This window comes from Wyeomyia smithii, chromosome 2, assembly GCF_029784165.1.
Source record: "Wyeomyia smithii strain HCP4-BCI-WySm-NY-G18 chromosome 2, ASM2978416v1, whole genome shotgun sequence".
NCBI classification, from domain to species: domain Eukaryota; kingdom Metazoa; phylum Arthropoda; class Insecta; order Diptera; family Culicidae; genus Wyeomyia; species Wyeomyia smithii.
In genome coordinates this window covers 217599709-217617327 of record NC_073695.1, presented here as the reverse complement: position 1 = coordinate 217617327, position 17619 = coordinate 217599709, and the positions used below count along the sequence as shown (strand labels likewise).

Below are 17619 nucleotides of genomic sequence, written 5' to 3'. Positions count from 1 at the left end.
GTTAGGGCGGTCTAGCCGAACCATGGTGTGGTTGGGAAGCGAGAAGTTGGATGTTGGATTTAGCCTGGTTTCGGTGATAACTCCTACGTCGATGTTTTGTTGAGCAAGGAAGTTGCTCAGTTCGATCTTTTTCGCTCTTACAGAGCGAGCGTTCCAGTTGGCAATACGGATGCAGCGAGGCTCAATTGACCCCATATTTGCAAACCATATAGCCAACGACTCGGACTTGGTCCGATTTATTCTTGCACTGCCTTATACGATCGCAGAACTCGTTGAAGATGGTCCACAGCTCGTCAAATCCGTAGAGCGCATCTTTGTTACCTTCCGTGGAGGGATTCGAGGGTGAATTTCGTACTCCTGCTCTAGCACGGGGGTCGATTTTCCGTTCATCCTTCTGTTGGTTTGTCCAGGCGTTGGAAGTTGGCGAAAAGCCCACTGGGATTGGCACACCGGCGGGCTGCAGGATGCTTGGGAAGTTTTTCTCGTTCAGAGCAGGCACAGGCGGACTTTTTCTTATGTTTCTACCGGGCTGATTCGAAGTTGTCGCTTGTTGCCGAATCGTGATGTATTCGGCTCTCTTGGGACAGTTGCGGTCCGTAGCAGCGTGAGCGCCTTCGCAGTTGGCGCATCGTTTGGCGGGTGCATTAGATTTGCATTTTTCCGTAGCGTGCAGTTCACCACAGTTGTTGCAGCGGCTCTTCAGATGACAATTTCGGGTTCCGTGACCATGGTACAGGCAGTTCATGCATTGTGTGACATCAGCGCGTTTGTTGCGGTAAGCTTCCCATCTTACGATGATGTGCCCAATGCTTTTAACTTCACTCAGCTTCTTCAAGTTGGTGTACCCCTTTGTAAAGTGTACCAGATAAAACGACTCGTCCAGATCGGCACACTCAACTTTACGCCGGATGATGTGTGCGGCCAGGGCAGTGATGTTGGATTCTTTCTTCAACCGATCCAGGATGCTGGTAGGGTCAGCCAGTGGGAGGCCACGAAGCACGACCCGATAAGGGCGTTCGGTTGGTTTGTCGTGTGTGTAGAACTCACAATCAGATTCCTGCAGGTAGATTTTCACTCTGTCAAATTCTTCCGCCGATGAGCACAAAATTTTGATGCCGAACCGGGTTATTTTGTATGTCGGTCGGGCATCGCAGTGCTCCATTTTCTCGACTAGGTTCGCGAAGCCGATGTTCTTAACCACCAACGGAGGCTGCTTCTTCTGCCCGGACGAGTTTACCGATGCAGTCACCACTGGAGCCGGCTGGCTCTTGGTGGCTTTAAGTTTCTCCGTCAGCTTACTGAAGGTGTTTTTTCGCAATAACTCCGCTTCCAGCTCGTCTTCACTAATGTCGGGTGCTTCTGTTTTCTTCCGCTTAGGCTTGGTGCCCGTGGAAGATTTATTCGCCGCGGATTGCAGCTTCCAGGTTTCTTCCACCTCCATCTACTAAGTGCACAACGTATATTTTGCTCAGTTTGTAAAACGACTGTTCTGTTCAACGGTCAAAACTAAACTCTGATCGATGATGGGGTGAAATGTTCGAACGGTACGTTTTATACCAAGGCTTCGTCAGATAAATTATAAGAGGGATGGGCTACGCAAATTATGGAATGGAAGAGACAAATGTTTCTTGAAAGCTGCGCCGGCCGCTGTCATAATATTAACACCAACACAAACATGCATTTTTGCAAGGTTTTTTCCGCTAGCAGCATCATTTGGTAAAACAGAAAATTCAATTTGCCGCTTCTGTAACAAAATTTAGAGGCACCAAAAGGTGCCAGTTGCCGATTATAGTTTCCTGGTTAGTCCTTCCAGAATTCCAGCCATTTAAGTGTTTTGCAGTAGCCATTTACTACTAAAGCCACCAGCATTACGGGTGAAACCGGCACGAGATGACCGGTACTATATTGTATTTCCTCCTTTCAGCTGCTATCACCTAGCGTCCGCATGTCACTGGTGCGGTTTTGGAATCAGAATGATGGGGCGCCGGCCGCTGTCGTAAAATTAACACCAACAAAAAGATGCATATTTGCAAGGTTTTTTCCGCTAGCAGCAGCATTTTGTAATAAAACAGAAAATTCAATTAGCCGCTTCTGTAACAAAATTTCGAGGCACCAAAAGGGGCCAGGTGCCGAATATATCCATGTTTTTGGTCAGTCCGTTTAGAATTCTTTCAAGATAGCGTCCGTATGTAGCCGGTACGGTTTAGTAATGAAACTGATGGGCTGAAATGTTCGAACGGTACGTTTTATACCAAGGCTTCGTCAGATAAATTAAAAGAGGGATGGGCTACGCAAATTATGGAATGGAAGAGACAAATGTTTCTTGAAAGCTGCGCCGGCCGCTGTCATAATATTAACACCAACACAAACATGCATTTTTGCAAGGTTTTTTCCGCTAGCAGCATCATTTGGTAAAACAGAAAATTCAATTTGCCGCTTCTGTAACAAAATTTAGAGGCACCAAAAGGTGCCAGTTGCCGATTATAGTTTCCTGGTAAGTCCGTCCAGAATTCCAGCCATTTGAGTGTTTTGCAGTAGCCATTTACTACTAAAGCCACCAGCATTTCGGGTGAAACCGGCACGAGATGACCGGTACTCTTTTGTATTTCCTCCTTTCAGCTGCTATCACCTAGCGTCCGCATGTCACTGGTGCGGTTTTGGAATCAGAATGATGGGGCGCCGGCCGCTGTCGTAAAATTAACACCAACAAAAAGATGCATTTTTGCAAGGTTTTTTCCGCTAGCAGCAGCATAAACATCGGAAACAGAAAGTGACAACAACAATAACAACAAAGTCAGATCGATTGTATCCGTTAGTGTCGACTGTGCTTGGGAAGAGAGGTAGTGATTGGCTGTGCGGTATGATTTAGACAATCGATATTAATTACCAATTTTTCAATAGTGTATCTCAAACAATAGTTTGTTTTTGTTACATAAATTTAACCGTAAAAGAATTTCTGATCGATTGATGCCAAAACCTCGAAAACCTGATTATAGATGACTGCAAAATAAACGCTCAAAACCTGACCACTTTTCTCTGGTTTTCCCTGGTTGAATTACTAGATTTTGACGTTGACTAACGTCTATATCGAAGTTAGGCCCCTGAATTTAAAAATCTATTTTATTTTATTTTTTTTTTCTAAATTTAAAACCAAACCGTGCATTTTTCTGGGTGCATTGGCGATTCTTGTATTGCCTCTGGTTGCTCTTCGACCCAAATGCGGCAATTTTGCTTATTAACATACCCATTTAACCAGAAATGAGCTTCGTCGCTGAACACAATTTTTCGGTTAAAAAGTGGATTTCCAGCAAGTTGTTCTAAGGCCCATTCACTAAAAATTCGACGCTGCGGCAAGTCGTTCGGCTTCAATTCTTGTACGAGCTGTATTTTGTAAGGCTTTACACCAAGATCCTTACGTAAAATCTTCCATGTAGTCGAATAACACAAGCCCAATTGCTGCGAACGGCGCCAAATTGACATTTCACGGTTTCCACTACACTGGCTGATATGGCAGCAATATTCTGTACGCACTCTATGTATACGTGTTGGTGGGTTTTATGTCCAACAGAGTAAAACTGGTTTGAAATTTCGTGTATTTATTTCATTATTTGTAAATTATTAAAATGCACGTCATGAAAATTCATATACTGGTGGTTTCGAATATGAGATGTGGTTTTGTCATCTGAGACTTTGCTATATCACAGTGGCGTAGTTAAGGGAAAGGTTGTGGGGGGGGGGTAGATGAATGTAGTTAACCTTTATTAATTTTAAAACCGATTTACCGATTATTATTTAGTAGCGAATATGTTTTAAAGACTTTAAATTATGTCTATCTCATACAGGAAGGAAAATAGTACGAGGGTGGTATCCAAGACACGACCGCATGTTTGACGTAGGACTACGATAGTTTTATATTTCATTTTGAGAATTAAGACTCTGTCCGGCACGGTTTAATTTTGGCACGGTTCGACTTTGGCACACATAAGCCTATTTTTTTTTGTAGGATTTGGACCACTGCGACCATTATTTTGATCTTTTGTGGTAACACATAAGCCTAAAACGAGCGGTTATGTTTAATCATAGTTTATAGTTTTCTTGTTTTGCTTCCAACCAATTCAAGCTCAACAACCACCAAAAGTAATGCATTTTGTCCATTATGTTGCCGAAACGGAATACCGGAATCAGTAAGAAGGTTCTGGATTTATGACCGGACCAAGTTCCGGTAATATAATAGACATGATCAAATCAGTAATTAGTACCGTCAAGTATCTAGGTCGTTAAAGGCTTCATGCGGACCCGTCTCCGTTGCGTTCCGGATACTTCCAAATTATTGAGCCTAAAGCCATCAAGCGACACCTCTAACGACTTACAATCCTAAAACCAATTCATTGGTGGCACCATATTGTTGAGGTCATATGCCACCAGAAAGTCATTAAAATCAAAGCGTTTATTTTTAACATGTTCCGATTTTGACAACTGAAAAAATGCTGATTATTTATTTGCAGACCTCTATTTGAGAAGAAAAAAATACTGTTTTTAATAATGATGAATACCTTTCATCTTAATGCAGTCAACACGCGAGAAGGCAATTTTTTATATAGGCCTTAAATAAGAACGATTTAGTAGTAAGTCAACTTCCTCTCATCTTCAATTGCGCTTGTGAAAGATAGCTCAATTTATTTAACTGGAAAAATATAACCATCAGTACAGCTTAAACGAGCTATCTGAACTAACTGTTTCAAAATCTCAGCGAAGCATATTGGTTATTTATTGTCTTTTAAATCGCCTATTGGCCATTTGGATATATCTGAGAAAAAACAAGGTGTAGAATTCAAAAAGACAGCAACCCAATGCAAATTCGAATTTTACGTATTTAAAAGTGATTTTATTATTAAACATGGATATGAAAATCACTACGGTTGCAGTTCAAATGCCATCTACTCGATTTTTAACACAACTTTTGTTGAAAAGATATTTTAATTATTATATTACAATCTTTCGCAATATTTTACATGTCGATTAAGACATGGGTGTTTGAAATCTGTTCAGGGGTAGTAATACAATAACCACTTTAAAATGGTGAGAAAACATCTGTTGCAGCTATATAAAGCGAGCTCGTAATTGGTTGAAAGCTGCGAAACTAAACTAGAAAAAGTGGATTTCAACTGAACTTTTTACTAATCTACTATTCAATGATATGCCAATTATTGTATCACAAGCTTTGGCAACGTTCGTCGTTTGATCAAAGCATTGGTGGTCAAAATCCGTTCAGTTGTAGTCACATATTGGATGCAACATCCAACGTGATATACTCTTGCGAATTGTTTTATCTACGGCCGCACAGCGTAGTGTGCGAACACGCACCACTGTACGTCGACAGCTGCTAGGGGTAAACAGGGTAAGACCGCCCACCGTAGTTTTACTACCAAGTTATAAAATAATTGAAAAATTACTTTAACGTGTCTATTACAGTATAACTACATAACATTTTGCACGTTTTTCTGTTTCGATAGTGCACGAACGGTCGCAGAAATAATCAAAAACAACCTTTCAGCTGGCAACCAGTCAATGCGCTATTGTTTTGCGGCAACGGGACTTAAGGTTTTTCAGTCTAAAAATCTATTGTTTTGTACGTGAATATACGTTTAATCGCTTGCCTGAATCTATCTTCTTTCGGAAATATCGAAGGCCGTGAGTAATCTTGTAATTTTGACTACCTTTTCGGTCAAATATGAAAATGTTCCACTGGGGGTAAAGTCGCCCACTATACAAGGGGTAAAACCGCCACGAATCCAACTGCTTGTTGTTTTACTTCAAGACCCAAATGCCACGACACTACAAAGGGAATATTTACAGGATCAGTGAAGCAACGTCAAGCCACATAAGGCATCGATGTTAATCGACCATTTTCGATTTGGTTTAAGCTTTTCTAGTAATATATTTTAACAAGGCTTATTTTTGAAAAAAGTAAACCTGTGTTCATGGTGTTAATGAACCAAAATAATTTTAGAGCCAGGACGGTGTGTTTGATAGGCATGACGTCTCCGGCAGAATTGAAAATAGTAGTCTTTACTTTCGAAAAAAGTACACACTCTAAAAAAATTTAAAGAAAAAATATAGAAATAGAATTAAAAATATATTTTTTTTTTCAAATTTTTTTGAAAAAAACATGTTTTTGCCTGTAAAATCTACAAAAGGTAAGCTAAAATTTTATGTTTGTTGGATCATCGAGTAATGGAAATATTAATAGCTCAGTTTTTGTGAAGAATTTTTTTTTTGACGGTTTATTTGGTGTATAGAGTCGTTGGTAATTTTGTTCTTCAAAAAAAAAAAACATAGAAAATTGAAAATATAAATAAAAGAAATAATAATTATTGGTATTTTTCCATACATAATAAGTCTTCAAAAGAATCATACAGATAGGTTTAATGAGTTTTAATTTTTAGCTTGAAGATAGGTATATTATGAATTCAATATCTTGAAAAACCGCAATTCTGAAAAATCTAATTATTTTGAAAACCAAAAAAGTTACCTAAACATTGATTTGAACTTGAATAATCAGAAAACAAAATAAGTTAAAACTTAGAAAAAAAAATTTTTTTCAGATTTTTCACAGTGTATATTTTATTTAAAAAGAAAAAAAAAATACCATCTACAACTTTGTCAGAGACACTATACCGATAGAATCAACCGTTTCGGCCCTAAAAATATTGTTATCCTCAAAAAATGGTGGGCGATCTTACCCCGCTGGTGGGCGGGCTTACCCCGCATGAAAATGATCTGCACATTTTCAATGAAAAAAGGTGGAAAATAAACAAAAATATTTCAGTTCTTATTTTTTAAATGCGGGTATTGAATAGAAGAACCTCTTAGCGAAGAAAAAATGAGTTTGCAGCAGCAACTTTTTTTCCTATGAACAGAATTGCTTAAGGGGGCGGTCTTACCCCGCTTCCCCCTACATTGTTTCCACTTGGCTTGACTGCACACAAATGGCAATTGAGTGCTACTGCACTGACGACGAGCGACCGTCTTCTCGTACATGACTCGGTGCAGTACTGTTGCCTGTGCCAGCATGTTTTCCTTCAAGACATCAGTTTTAGTAACATTCTCACAGCAGACCGTTTAATTGTCTTATAAAGGAGGTTGTTACGAACTTTCCGAAAAAGCTTCACTTTCAAGACATCAAAATAGTCTACGCTCATAGAAGCAAATATTAGTTGACCTGTTGGGACGGGGAGATTCTGTCAATTTTTTTTTGCCACTGACGTAGAGATTGTCTTAACAGGCAGTTGGTATCCACTCATGAAGTCTGTGCCAGGCGTGCTCGCATGTGATTGGTACATTGTTAGTGAAAATACGACCTTGAAACTTTTCATCAATTTTCACTGTTCAACAATCAAGTAACAATGATATATGAATAATCACTAAATTGTTCAACATTTTATCATTCCAACGGCATATTGATTACTATGATCCGTCATGTGGTTACATCAATATTACCGTTTGAAATCTTTTATTCCAACGTTACACCTTGGTTTTAGTTTTCCACAGAATGTATCTCGATATAGTGCGGTTAGACGTAGTCCTACGTCAAAAGCGGGGAAGAGGAAGTAGAAACTATCGATGTGTTCTTTGTAAACTCGCCAAACATTAACACTTCTTAACACCAAATATGATCGCTGTGTTATTCTGTACACGTGGGTTCCCAAATACGAGGTTTGTTCCCGTTATTTTGAATTTTCTGTATCTCAATGGTGTAGTTAAAGAGAGGGGGAATAACAACTACCCTAATTATTTTTTATTCGTCTTAAAGCTCATCTTGAAAATTTGTATCTAGGTGTTTTCACGTTTCGTGTTTCTAATATATTATCAGTTCATTCCACTAGCGTGTGCAAGGGGGAGGGGGAAGGGGTTGAATTTTGTGTATTGCAAAGTAGAGATCAAAAACTTTTATCATCATTTAATTTAATTGCAAGGTGTTTTAAATCTTAAGGGTGTTTTCATGATATTGGTTTCCAACGGATTTTTTTAAGCCAGAACAGTTACAGTGGCAAGACTGGAAATCAAATCTAGACACCATTTTGAAATCTAAGATGGCAACTTCCGGTTTCAGAAAATTATCAAATACTGCTTATTATTGTTTGTTATGGAACCAAAATGATACCCAGAGACCGAAAATCGGCTGCAGACACCATTTTGAAATTCAAAATGGCGATTTCCATTTTGAAGTTAACAGCCTGAAATGACCGAATACCAGCCAACATGGGTATTTTTGGAATAAAAATAATTCCCAGATACCTGGAATCAACTCTAGATACTATTTTGAAACCAAAGATGGCGACTTCCGGTTTCCGAAAATGACCAAATATCACCCCAAATGGGCATTTCTGTAATCGACATGATGTATATAGACCGAAAATCGTCCACTGACGCCATTGAAATTCGAGGAGGCATCTTCCGGTTGCTGGAATACAGCCGAAAAGTTTGATTCCATAACCGAGATGATGTGTAGAGACCGGAAGTCAAATCCAGACGCTATTTAAAAACAGAAGATGGCGACATCCGGTTACCGAAAATGACCAAATATAGGCATTTCTGTAGTCGAAATGATGCACATAGCTCAAAAATCCTCCCAGACGCGATTTTTAAATTTGAAGTGGCAACTTCCGGTTGTTGGAAAACAGCTAAAAATAGTGGATCTATAACCGAGATAATGCCCAGAGACCGGAAATCATATGCATACACTATTTAGAGATACAACATGGCGTCTTCCGGTTACTGGAAATGACCAAATACCAAACAGTATGACTATTTTTAGAATCAAAATAATAACCAGAGACCGAACATCGTCTCCACAGATCATTTTGAAATCCACGATGAATGCTTCCGGTTTTCGTAAAACAACCTAATATGGGTTTTTGCTGGAATCTAAATTATGCCAAGAGACCAGAAATCAACTAAAGACGCTCTTTTGAAACCTTAGATGTTGAATGCACGTTTCCAGAAATCCACCAAAAAGGGTTCTTCCGTAATCGGAATAATGCATATATGCCAGAAATCAACTCCTGACGACAATTTTCAATCCGAAGTGGCAACTTAAATTCCCGAATTGCAACGTTGAATTGCTGGAAACAGCCACAAACATGATCCGGAAATCACTATAATATCCAGAGATCGGAAATCAAATCCAGGTGCTTTTTTCAAATCCAAAATGGCGATATTCGATTTCCGAAAATGACCGGATACTTGGGTGCTATTTATTGGTTGTTTTTGAAACCAAAATGCCCAAGATACCCAGAGGTCGGAAATCGACTCCAGATGCCAAATCCAAGATGGCGATTTCCGGTTTCAGGATAACAGCCAAAAATGATTTGCGAAATTTATTGACATATACATTTTGAAATATGATAATCCATCGTAGTCTTATCGACTATCATTCAAAGAATTATTGAAAAAGTGAAGTTTACTTCGAATTTATCCCATGCGATCGTTCTCACATGCAATAATGCAAGCCATGTAACAAACAACCTTATGTAGTTCTAAGCCAAATTTGCGACGGCAGCTTTGCAAACAACATTACGAGATAATACCTCATTTAAATTAAACTAAATGACTCTTACGGATACTATTGATTTAGCTGATTCTGAAATATAGGCCCCAACATTTTTATTACTGGGCCTTCTAAAGTTTATTTTATGATGATAGAAATAGTTGTTTATTACCCTACATAAACAGGTGTAGTTTGTTATCAGAATTAATGGATACCTTTTAAATTATAAAACAAAAACACTTCTTAAATTATCTTGTATCGAAAAAATCTATTTTTTTCACGTGTTGCCTTATTCAGTGTGTTGAACAGTTGACATTTTTGCATGACACCGTATCGAAAAATACTGTTGCCTCTCTTGCAGACTGCGACAGCAACGTTCAACTGTACGCTTCTCTATTTGAGAGAATCGTGTGACTTAAAGCCAACACGGATGGTTAACGATTCTCTTTTGTGCCGATCTCCAGCCGCTTCGATATCTCGACTGTCGCATTGTGCGAATGACAATAATTGGCAATCATGCGACAGTTTAGCACAGTAATAGGATGGAAAACTAATAATTACTATGTATGTACTGCCGAAAAATATCATCAATCGTGTACACCAGAAAATTTGAATCTCAACTTTTAAACCTTTTCATTCGAAAATAGTTCGCTGTAGCGAAAGTCTCATCCAAATTTTGCATATTTAATCAAAAACAGGACAATAAAAGCATGAATCTTACAAATTCAATTAACGTCCTCGTGCCCAAATAAAAATTGATGCTAAGAAAATTGATTCCGCTTCAATTCGTAATAAATGCAATAAATACTACAGACAGCTACAGTCAATAACACACGATCTATTCAATGACAACAATATAAAAAGAAGTTAGCGAGAGAATTGTTGTTCATATTGAATTCCTGACGAAAAGCAAGAGATAAAGCAGATCGTCTGAAACTTCGGTAGCGGCTACTGTCGCGTAGTGTTTCATTCCACAGAGGTAATCACAAAAATCTTGCTGCTGTCGTGTGAATACTGTAGCGTACCAGTACATTTCCCTACCCTGGCCTTATTAAAGATTAAGACAATGCTGAATCTATCCTTGGCCAAACAAATACACTGGGTCGCTTTTAACGCGGGTTGTTTTACATATCTACATATTTACAATAACGCGGATTATTTTTAATCGATTCGGAAGTTTGTTTGTACGTGGTATCAAATAAGTTTAGTATGAATATTTTAAATGCAGTACAACCAACCGTGTAAAAGCGTCCCCAGTGTATGACAGAATGCCCAAAAAAAACTACAACTAATTCTATTACAAATGAAAACACATAATGGTTTCTACCTCATAATGGCTTGGTTCTCAATGTTCTCTTTATGTGCATGTAAATAAATATAAATTCAAACGTTATCGTATGCTTGAAATTATGGCACATTTGAGAGAAATAAAACTGTCCGCATAGGCTGAAAGGCGCAGCAACGCGGGCCGGGTATCAGCTAGTTTTCAAATATCACAACATCGGCCAATATTATTGTCACGTTAGCCCAAACCTCTGCTATATAATCTGTTATTATTTATTCTAATATCTATTCCCTTATTTATATGTTCTTCGGAATTTTAAAAACCTGTCAAAAATATATTATTGCATATGCTACTCTATTCATTTTTTTTTCATTCCGAATTCCAGGCAAAAATTATCAACCTTTTTGATGCGCGGCATTTAGATTCTTTTTCAAATTTGTTGCTGATTACGCTTTGATGATTTTTTTTTAGAGTTGATTTTTGCAACACTCTGATTTTCAATTGCTTATAACGCCTTCATCAATTAAATTGTAATAATTTGCTTTCGACTTGTTGCTGACTGACTGTTACTTCTTGCTGACCCGTACAGAACTGTAAGGCCATGGTAGTAAACAATTCATAATATTAGCTGTAGTCCTTTTACTCGTTTGGATAGATTTAATGATTTTATAGTGATAATTATTATTTAATTCCTAACCAGTGAGCAAAAAAGATTAAACTCAAATTCTACCATCAACAGTGAAGACTTAAAAAAAATTATTTTATGTAACCTGGAATCGGAATCAAGCGTCACGTTTTGATGTATTCTTCATATTTTGCCTCGAATTTGTTTGATTACTTTTGCATACAATGTATGTACTTGACTATTGTGTATCATTACCAAATTGCAATAACTTTGTGCTTATTCTAAAATCTCTTCGTTATTCGGAAACATTTTTCTTCTTATTTTCATCTTGCAATGGAATCCCCATCTATCATTTCTGATTCCATTATTTCTTCTTTGGTTATGTCATTATTGTAAAATAAGAATTTTTGATTGATGGATTTGATCATGATACACCGATATACATGCATGCATACTGCGGTAGAAATTGACCAATATCAATGATACCGTCAGCCGGAGTGAGATTGTGCCAGTGGGGGTGAGATTGTGCCAGTGGGGGTGAGATTGTGCCAGTGGGGGTGAGATTGAGCCATCCAACCCGTGACTTGTCAGCCATCTCTTCCCGGTCAGAAGACTAGTCTTTCTTGATTAATAATTCGAGGAAACTTATTCATGAAAGATTGGTCTTGTGATCGCCATGGGATGGCTGATAAACAATGAGTTTGTATGGCACAATCTCACCCTGGCTTACGGTATCGTTTTACTAACCAGTGAACAAAAATTCAGTATCACAAGCCAAAGCTAAGCGGAAACTGAGCGTAAACAGCGCCTCCACAGGGCACCCGGAACGGATGTCCGTTCCGTACCACCGCGGGCCAACTATTTAGGTATACAGGAACACGTTTTTACCCGCAAACTTAGGCAAAACATCTACATTTTCCAAATACTTACCGCCTCAGTGTGGATCGGATGTACGGCGAATAACACCCCGGCGAATACGGCGAAATTTTTCCGCAGCCTGGCGATTGTCGTGCAGACCCGAGTGAACAGGACACAGGCGGCAGCGTGCAGCACGACATTGGTAGCATGAAACCATAGCGAGCGAAGGCCGAAGGTTATATAATTCAATCTGAAAGCAAACGAGAGAAAACAGAAACTGGCTGGGTGAGAGTGAATTGTTAGAAAGAAAAACAGAAAGCCGGCTGCCGGTCGCCAACGGGGAAAAACCGGCAACGATGAAAGGACTAAAACCCGTGGGTGAGTACAGAAAACGGTATTAAATATTGAATCTCAGCCGAGCACAATGGGCGATTCTTCGCATTTTACGCATAGAACTGCAAATTTAAACAGTAATTATCTCCGATCTTTTGTATTGCTAGCAAACCAGGTTATTCAATTTGGATGATGTTTGAACTTTCGCTCCCACTGTATCTCGCCAGCCCTCAAACTTTGTCTAAAGAATAATGGAGAAAATGACAGGAATGATGAAAATTTATAATAACTTTACTCAAACCCGTCCGCCTAAGCTAACCGCCTCGAGTACCGGTCCGACTTTTACAGTCGTTACCAATTTTCATGTACGGTAGAGTTTTTAATCGCTTTAGTATCCTCCCTTCTCCGCAGGATTGTATTGCCTTCCTCTGTGCACATGTGACTTGCACACAAGATTGCCGTCCCCGCTCCGCCAGGAGAAAGTCTGGCAGGGTTTTTCATGCGGCTATGCTTTCATAATATCAAAATCAACTTTGCCAACGGATCCGTGCTTCCGAGCACAAATTCAAAGTAACTGGATAAGGCGAGCTAAAGAAATAATAGAAACTAGAAAGCCGCAGCGCAGCGAACGATGACAGGATAGGACAGGACGAGCTGAAATGGAATTTCGTTCATTTGTTCGTTTCACTTTAATCATTTATTCATCGATGGTAATTTGTCAAAGGAACTTTTCACAACTGCTCCAAACAGCCGTCAGGGTGGTGTGGTGGGATGGTAGCTACCGATGGAGAGACAGTGCGACGAAAGGATTCTCGTTTGTGTCCGGCCAGCTACTATGGTCCGGGCTCGGGATATCCGGGCAAGAAAGCGAAGAACAATGGTTTCAGTTTCCGGCCATGTGCCCTTTATCTTTACTTCAATGCTCAAGAGATGCAATTCGGTTTGTTCTGTTTGTCGTATGCATATTATGTATGTGCTTCCCTGGAAGAGAGCTTCGGTTTTAAATTAGACAATTAATGTTTCACTTTTTGTGACAAGCAATCTGGGTTGAAATTCTTTCGTCATATACAATGTTGCATAAAAATTCTTTTGATGCTTATAGTTGGTGCTCATCCGATTTGAATGGTTTGAGACAAAATTGAAAACTATAAAATATAACTCTCTATATAAAGATACAAGCATTTTGGGAATTTTATCCAATAATGTTTTGAATGTCCGTGAGATTTTTTTACAAAAATTGTTATTCACTGTCGAATCGTTTGATTTACATAAACAAATCTTATTTTCAGGAGCATACTGATTTTTTTTTTAAATATTGCGAAAAATTTCAAAAGTTTCTGAATAAAATTAATTTCACACGATTGATTCTAAAAACAATCAAAGAGTTTCTTCACTGTTCAAAAAGGCAGTATTTTTTCGGTTCGTTTCAGATTTCAACATTTTTAAGACAGCTTCGTTTGGCAATTGACATTTTACAACTTCTTATCACCGGACAAAATATAAAGACATGATCGACTGAGTTTATTACATTAAAACGACGCTCATTACGGTAGTGCAGACTAGACCAATGAAAGTCGCAACCGGCAATTTATCACACCGCACTTGACTCCTTTTGTGTAGTTTTGATAGTGATTGATGAAGCAAAAGGTTCCATTCAAAAGAACAATTACTTACAATTTCGCTGAGAATGAAAGACACATCCCTATGGGGTGTGCGCAATTTTTGCACAACTCCCATGTTGCTGCTCAGATTCACATTACCCCTACCCCTATTCACATTAGCTTGTTCGCTCATCAGTATCGCTTCAATCGGTTTCAGATTCTCTTCAGTTCAATATCACCGAGGAGACAACTTCATCCTCTGCCCTGGAATCGTTTGTTTACCAACGCTCTGGCACCGTCTAACCGAGACCGAGACGAACAACATCGCACGGCTGCCCTCGAGACAGCATCTTGCTTTGCGTGTTCCAAGGCAATGAATACGTTCGAAACGAGGACAACCGGAAGCCTCGGCCCACTTTGGGAGCGATTTAGACTTCCTTTTAGTACTTCTATCGCCGCAATATTACTTTGCTGGTTGCTTAGGCCCGGCAGCTGTAATTAAGGTCACGAAGAAGCATGTTCTCCGCCGGCTGCCGCAGTGACTCGAAATGTCGCCGATTTCTGGCGAAGACGAAATTGTGAACACAAATGATAATGACTTTTGCTTTTTCTGCGGTGATAATTAACACTAAATTTTCGAACGCGGAAGTGAAGCCGGCGCGAACGATAACTTAACCATCGCGACTGAGAAACTCGGTGGTGAAGGATAGCACTGCAATCCAATAAATGTATTACAAATTTTGCAACATTATATTCATATTGGCACACAACCATTTCCAAAATTTCGAACGATTCTGAACAACGTGTGAAATCAACAACTAGTATAAACAGCAACGTTACCAACACTCGATGAAAGCTCAATCGTTCTTGCTCGTAGATTGCCGAACTAATTTCCATCATTAGACGCTGTGGTGTGCGATTTTCCACTCGCGTTTGGAAATCCAACACCCGACCGCACACAGCAAACGAAAGTGTAAATGTGCTACACTGTGTAATCGAGGCGCCCGATAGCCCAGAAGAACCAGCGAGCGATGGATTGAATTGCCGTTTTCCCGACACGACTCACACTCTGCAGAAGGCTTTCATAGCTTGATGCTGCCGCCACCAGGGTGTCAATTAGTTTTGAGTGAACCTCAGCTCGTTTGATTTGTCCAAATTAGTCCCTGATCAAATTATCCGCACTGACGAAAGCTGTACACCGACATAAATATTCGACGATTGGGAAAGGCGGAAGCCTGTTGGTAACTTCTTGTGCTCGCGTTTGGGTTGCCTGTTTTTTGCGCGTTCTATTCGAGATGTTCATTTTCCACATCAGTGCTAACCAAATCCTGCGGGTGCTGTAAAATTTACTGCAGCGAATTCGAGCCTAAGGCTCTCTTTGCGAACTGGAAGCCATTTGAAAAACAAAAATTAATGCTTCTGACGGACGGCTAGAATTGTGGTAGCATATTATGAATTAAATTAAAGCCAGAAATTGCAATTAGAGACATTGAGTAATTTTGTTGTAAATTTAATTAATGCATCTTATCAAATGAAAGCGACTTCTATTAAAACTAAATAATTTTCCTTTGAAACATACTGTGGTATCATCACTGGAATATATGCAGGATATTTATTTCCATGTTCCTAGAAAATAAATCCTACATCGTTCAGTTTCGTCATAACTGCTTCTTAAAAAAACAGCATCGAATAAAGAGCTTATTTGAATGATTTCGTGTTTTTCATGAAAGACTGATTATTAATTTCCACTTCCTTAGGTGCTAATAACTGTTTTTTTTAAATAGTGGCACTTGGTTGAAATTGCTACTATAACGATCATTTAGTTTTTGACGTAGGACTACGTCTTTGTTTTCTATACCAGACTATGTTTTGTGAAATTAAAAATAAAACTGGCAAATGTTGCGTCAGATTTCAAACGATTTTAGCAAGCGAACGACTTAATGCATCTTAGTCATTTATATGTTGTTGGATGGATAAAATGTGTGACAATTGTTTGATATAATGTTTAACATTGTTGCTTTACTGCTTAATGGTGAAAATAGATGAAAAGTTCCAAGGTCAAGCTTTCCCATACATTTCCCTCGCTATTGCCTTGCTTCCCGAGCACGGATAACAATAACATGGACGGAATAAATTCCACTGCCTACGTATTTTGACTCAACAAAGTGTTTTGTTCCGTTTGTCTTTCTCTAAGCTGCGTGGCCACGCCCTAATGGCAAAAATATACGCTGAACTTGATACACTGCGTGTAGAAAATTCAGCTTCAGTCCAGTTTGTCACGCAATAGCGAGTGGAGTATAGCTGTTAGAGATGCGCGACATTGAGAAACGAGAGCTGCATACGAGTTACCGGTATTTGGTATACGGAATCAACAGTTACCATCGTACGGTGCAGAATATTTAACTGGCACAGCTACAGGAGGGCACAGCGGAGAGCAAAATTTATTATGCGCGGTCAAGCAAAATATTCAATGCTACCCATGGTGCGATCATCAGCGTTCTGTAGCACGAATTTCATACTGAAGATTATGGAATCGGTACTTTTCAGAACTATAGATGCTTTAAGATAAGAGTTATGAGAATTTTCGCAATTACTACTAGTGTAAAATTTTCATGTATTCATGCATCGTTAGTTTTACAATAACGACCATCAATTATAAACGGTAGTGTTGCCTATGAACAGTATTTTGCAGCATATAATGTATACATTTAGTCCTACGTACCAATGTTAATAGCGCATATGTTGGCAAACCCAAAATAAATAAATCATTCAAAATTTGTACTTCATTCGATAAAAAATTTCAAAACTTTACAATGAAAAATGAAACAGTTTGATTTCAGTCGAAGTTTCATTGAACAGGGCGATATTAAAAATATTTTTTTATTCTAACATTTTTTTCTATTTCCTGCCTAATCAAAGTATAAATTTTTATGCAAGTTTGTAACCCTCGGTAGCAAGTCCAATGTGTTGACTATGCAGAAAACAGAATAGAAAAAAGCTTCCACTGTAGTGCGCTGCTCAGATGTAGCATCAACTCCCTTAGTACAACCCTCTAGAAAAGTCATAATTTAAAAGTAATTGTGTGAAAAAACAAAAGGATAAATCCCTATCTCAAAGCTAATTGTGTGAAAACATAAAAGAAAAGTCATTGTACAATTGTACAAGTTCAAGTCTAGATTCAAAAAAGCACTACGTCGAAAAAAGCCTATAATAGGTGGGAAGACCATTGGCACAAGTCTAGCATAACGCTGATACTGACCATATTATGGCGAATGATGAAGAACTATCCGAAAAGGAAAGAAAAGGAACTGATTCAGGAGACGAAAAAACGTTCTTAGGGAATCCTTGCTAAATGTCTAATCTGAAT

The 17619-nt window shown here is 38.8% G+C and overlaps 1 protein-coding gene across 9 annotated transcripts in view; it reads right to left on the bottom strand.

Annotated features, from left to right (window-relative positions):
- LOC129725242 (protein O-mannosyl-transferase TMTC1-like) overlaps positions 1-17619 on the bottom strand; it is a 577063-nt gene that overhangs the window by 139344 nt on the left and 420100 nt on the right. For all 9 annotated transcript variants that reach the window (XM_055680803.1, XM_055680807.1, XM_055680804.1 and 6 more), the window contains one exon: positions 12391-12568. In XM_055680803.1, coding sequence (XP_055536778.1) covers positions 12391-12568 — 178 coding nt within the window. The remainder of the gene's footprint in view (positions 1-12390; positions 12569-17619) is intronic.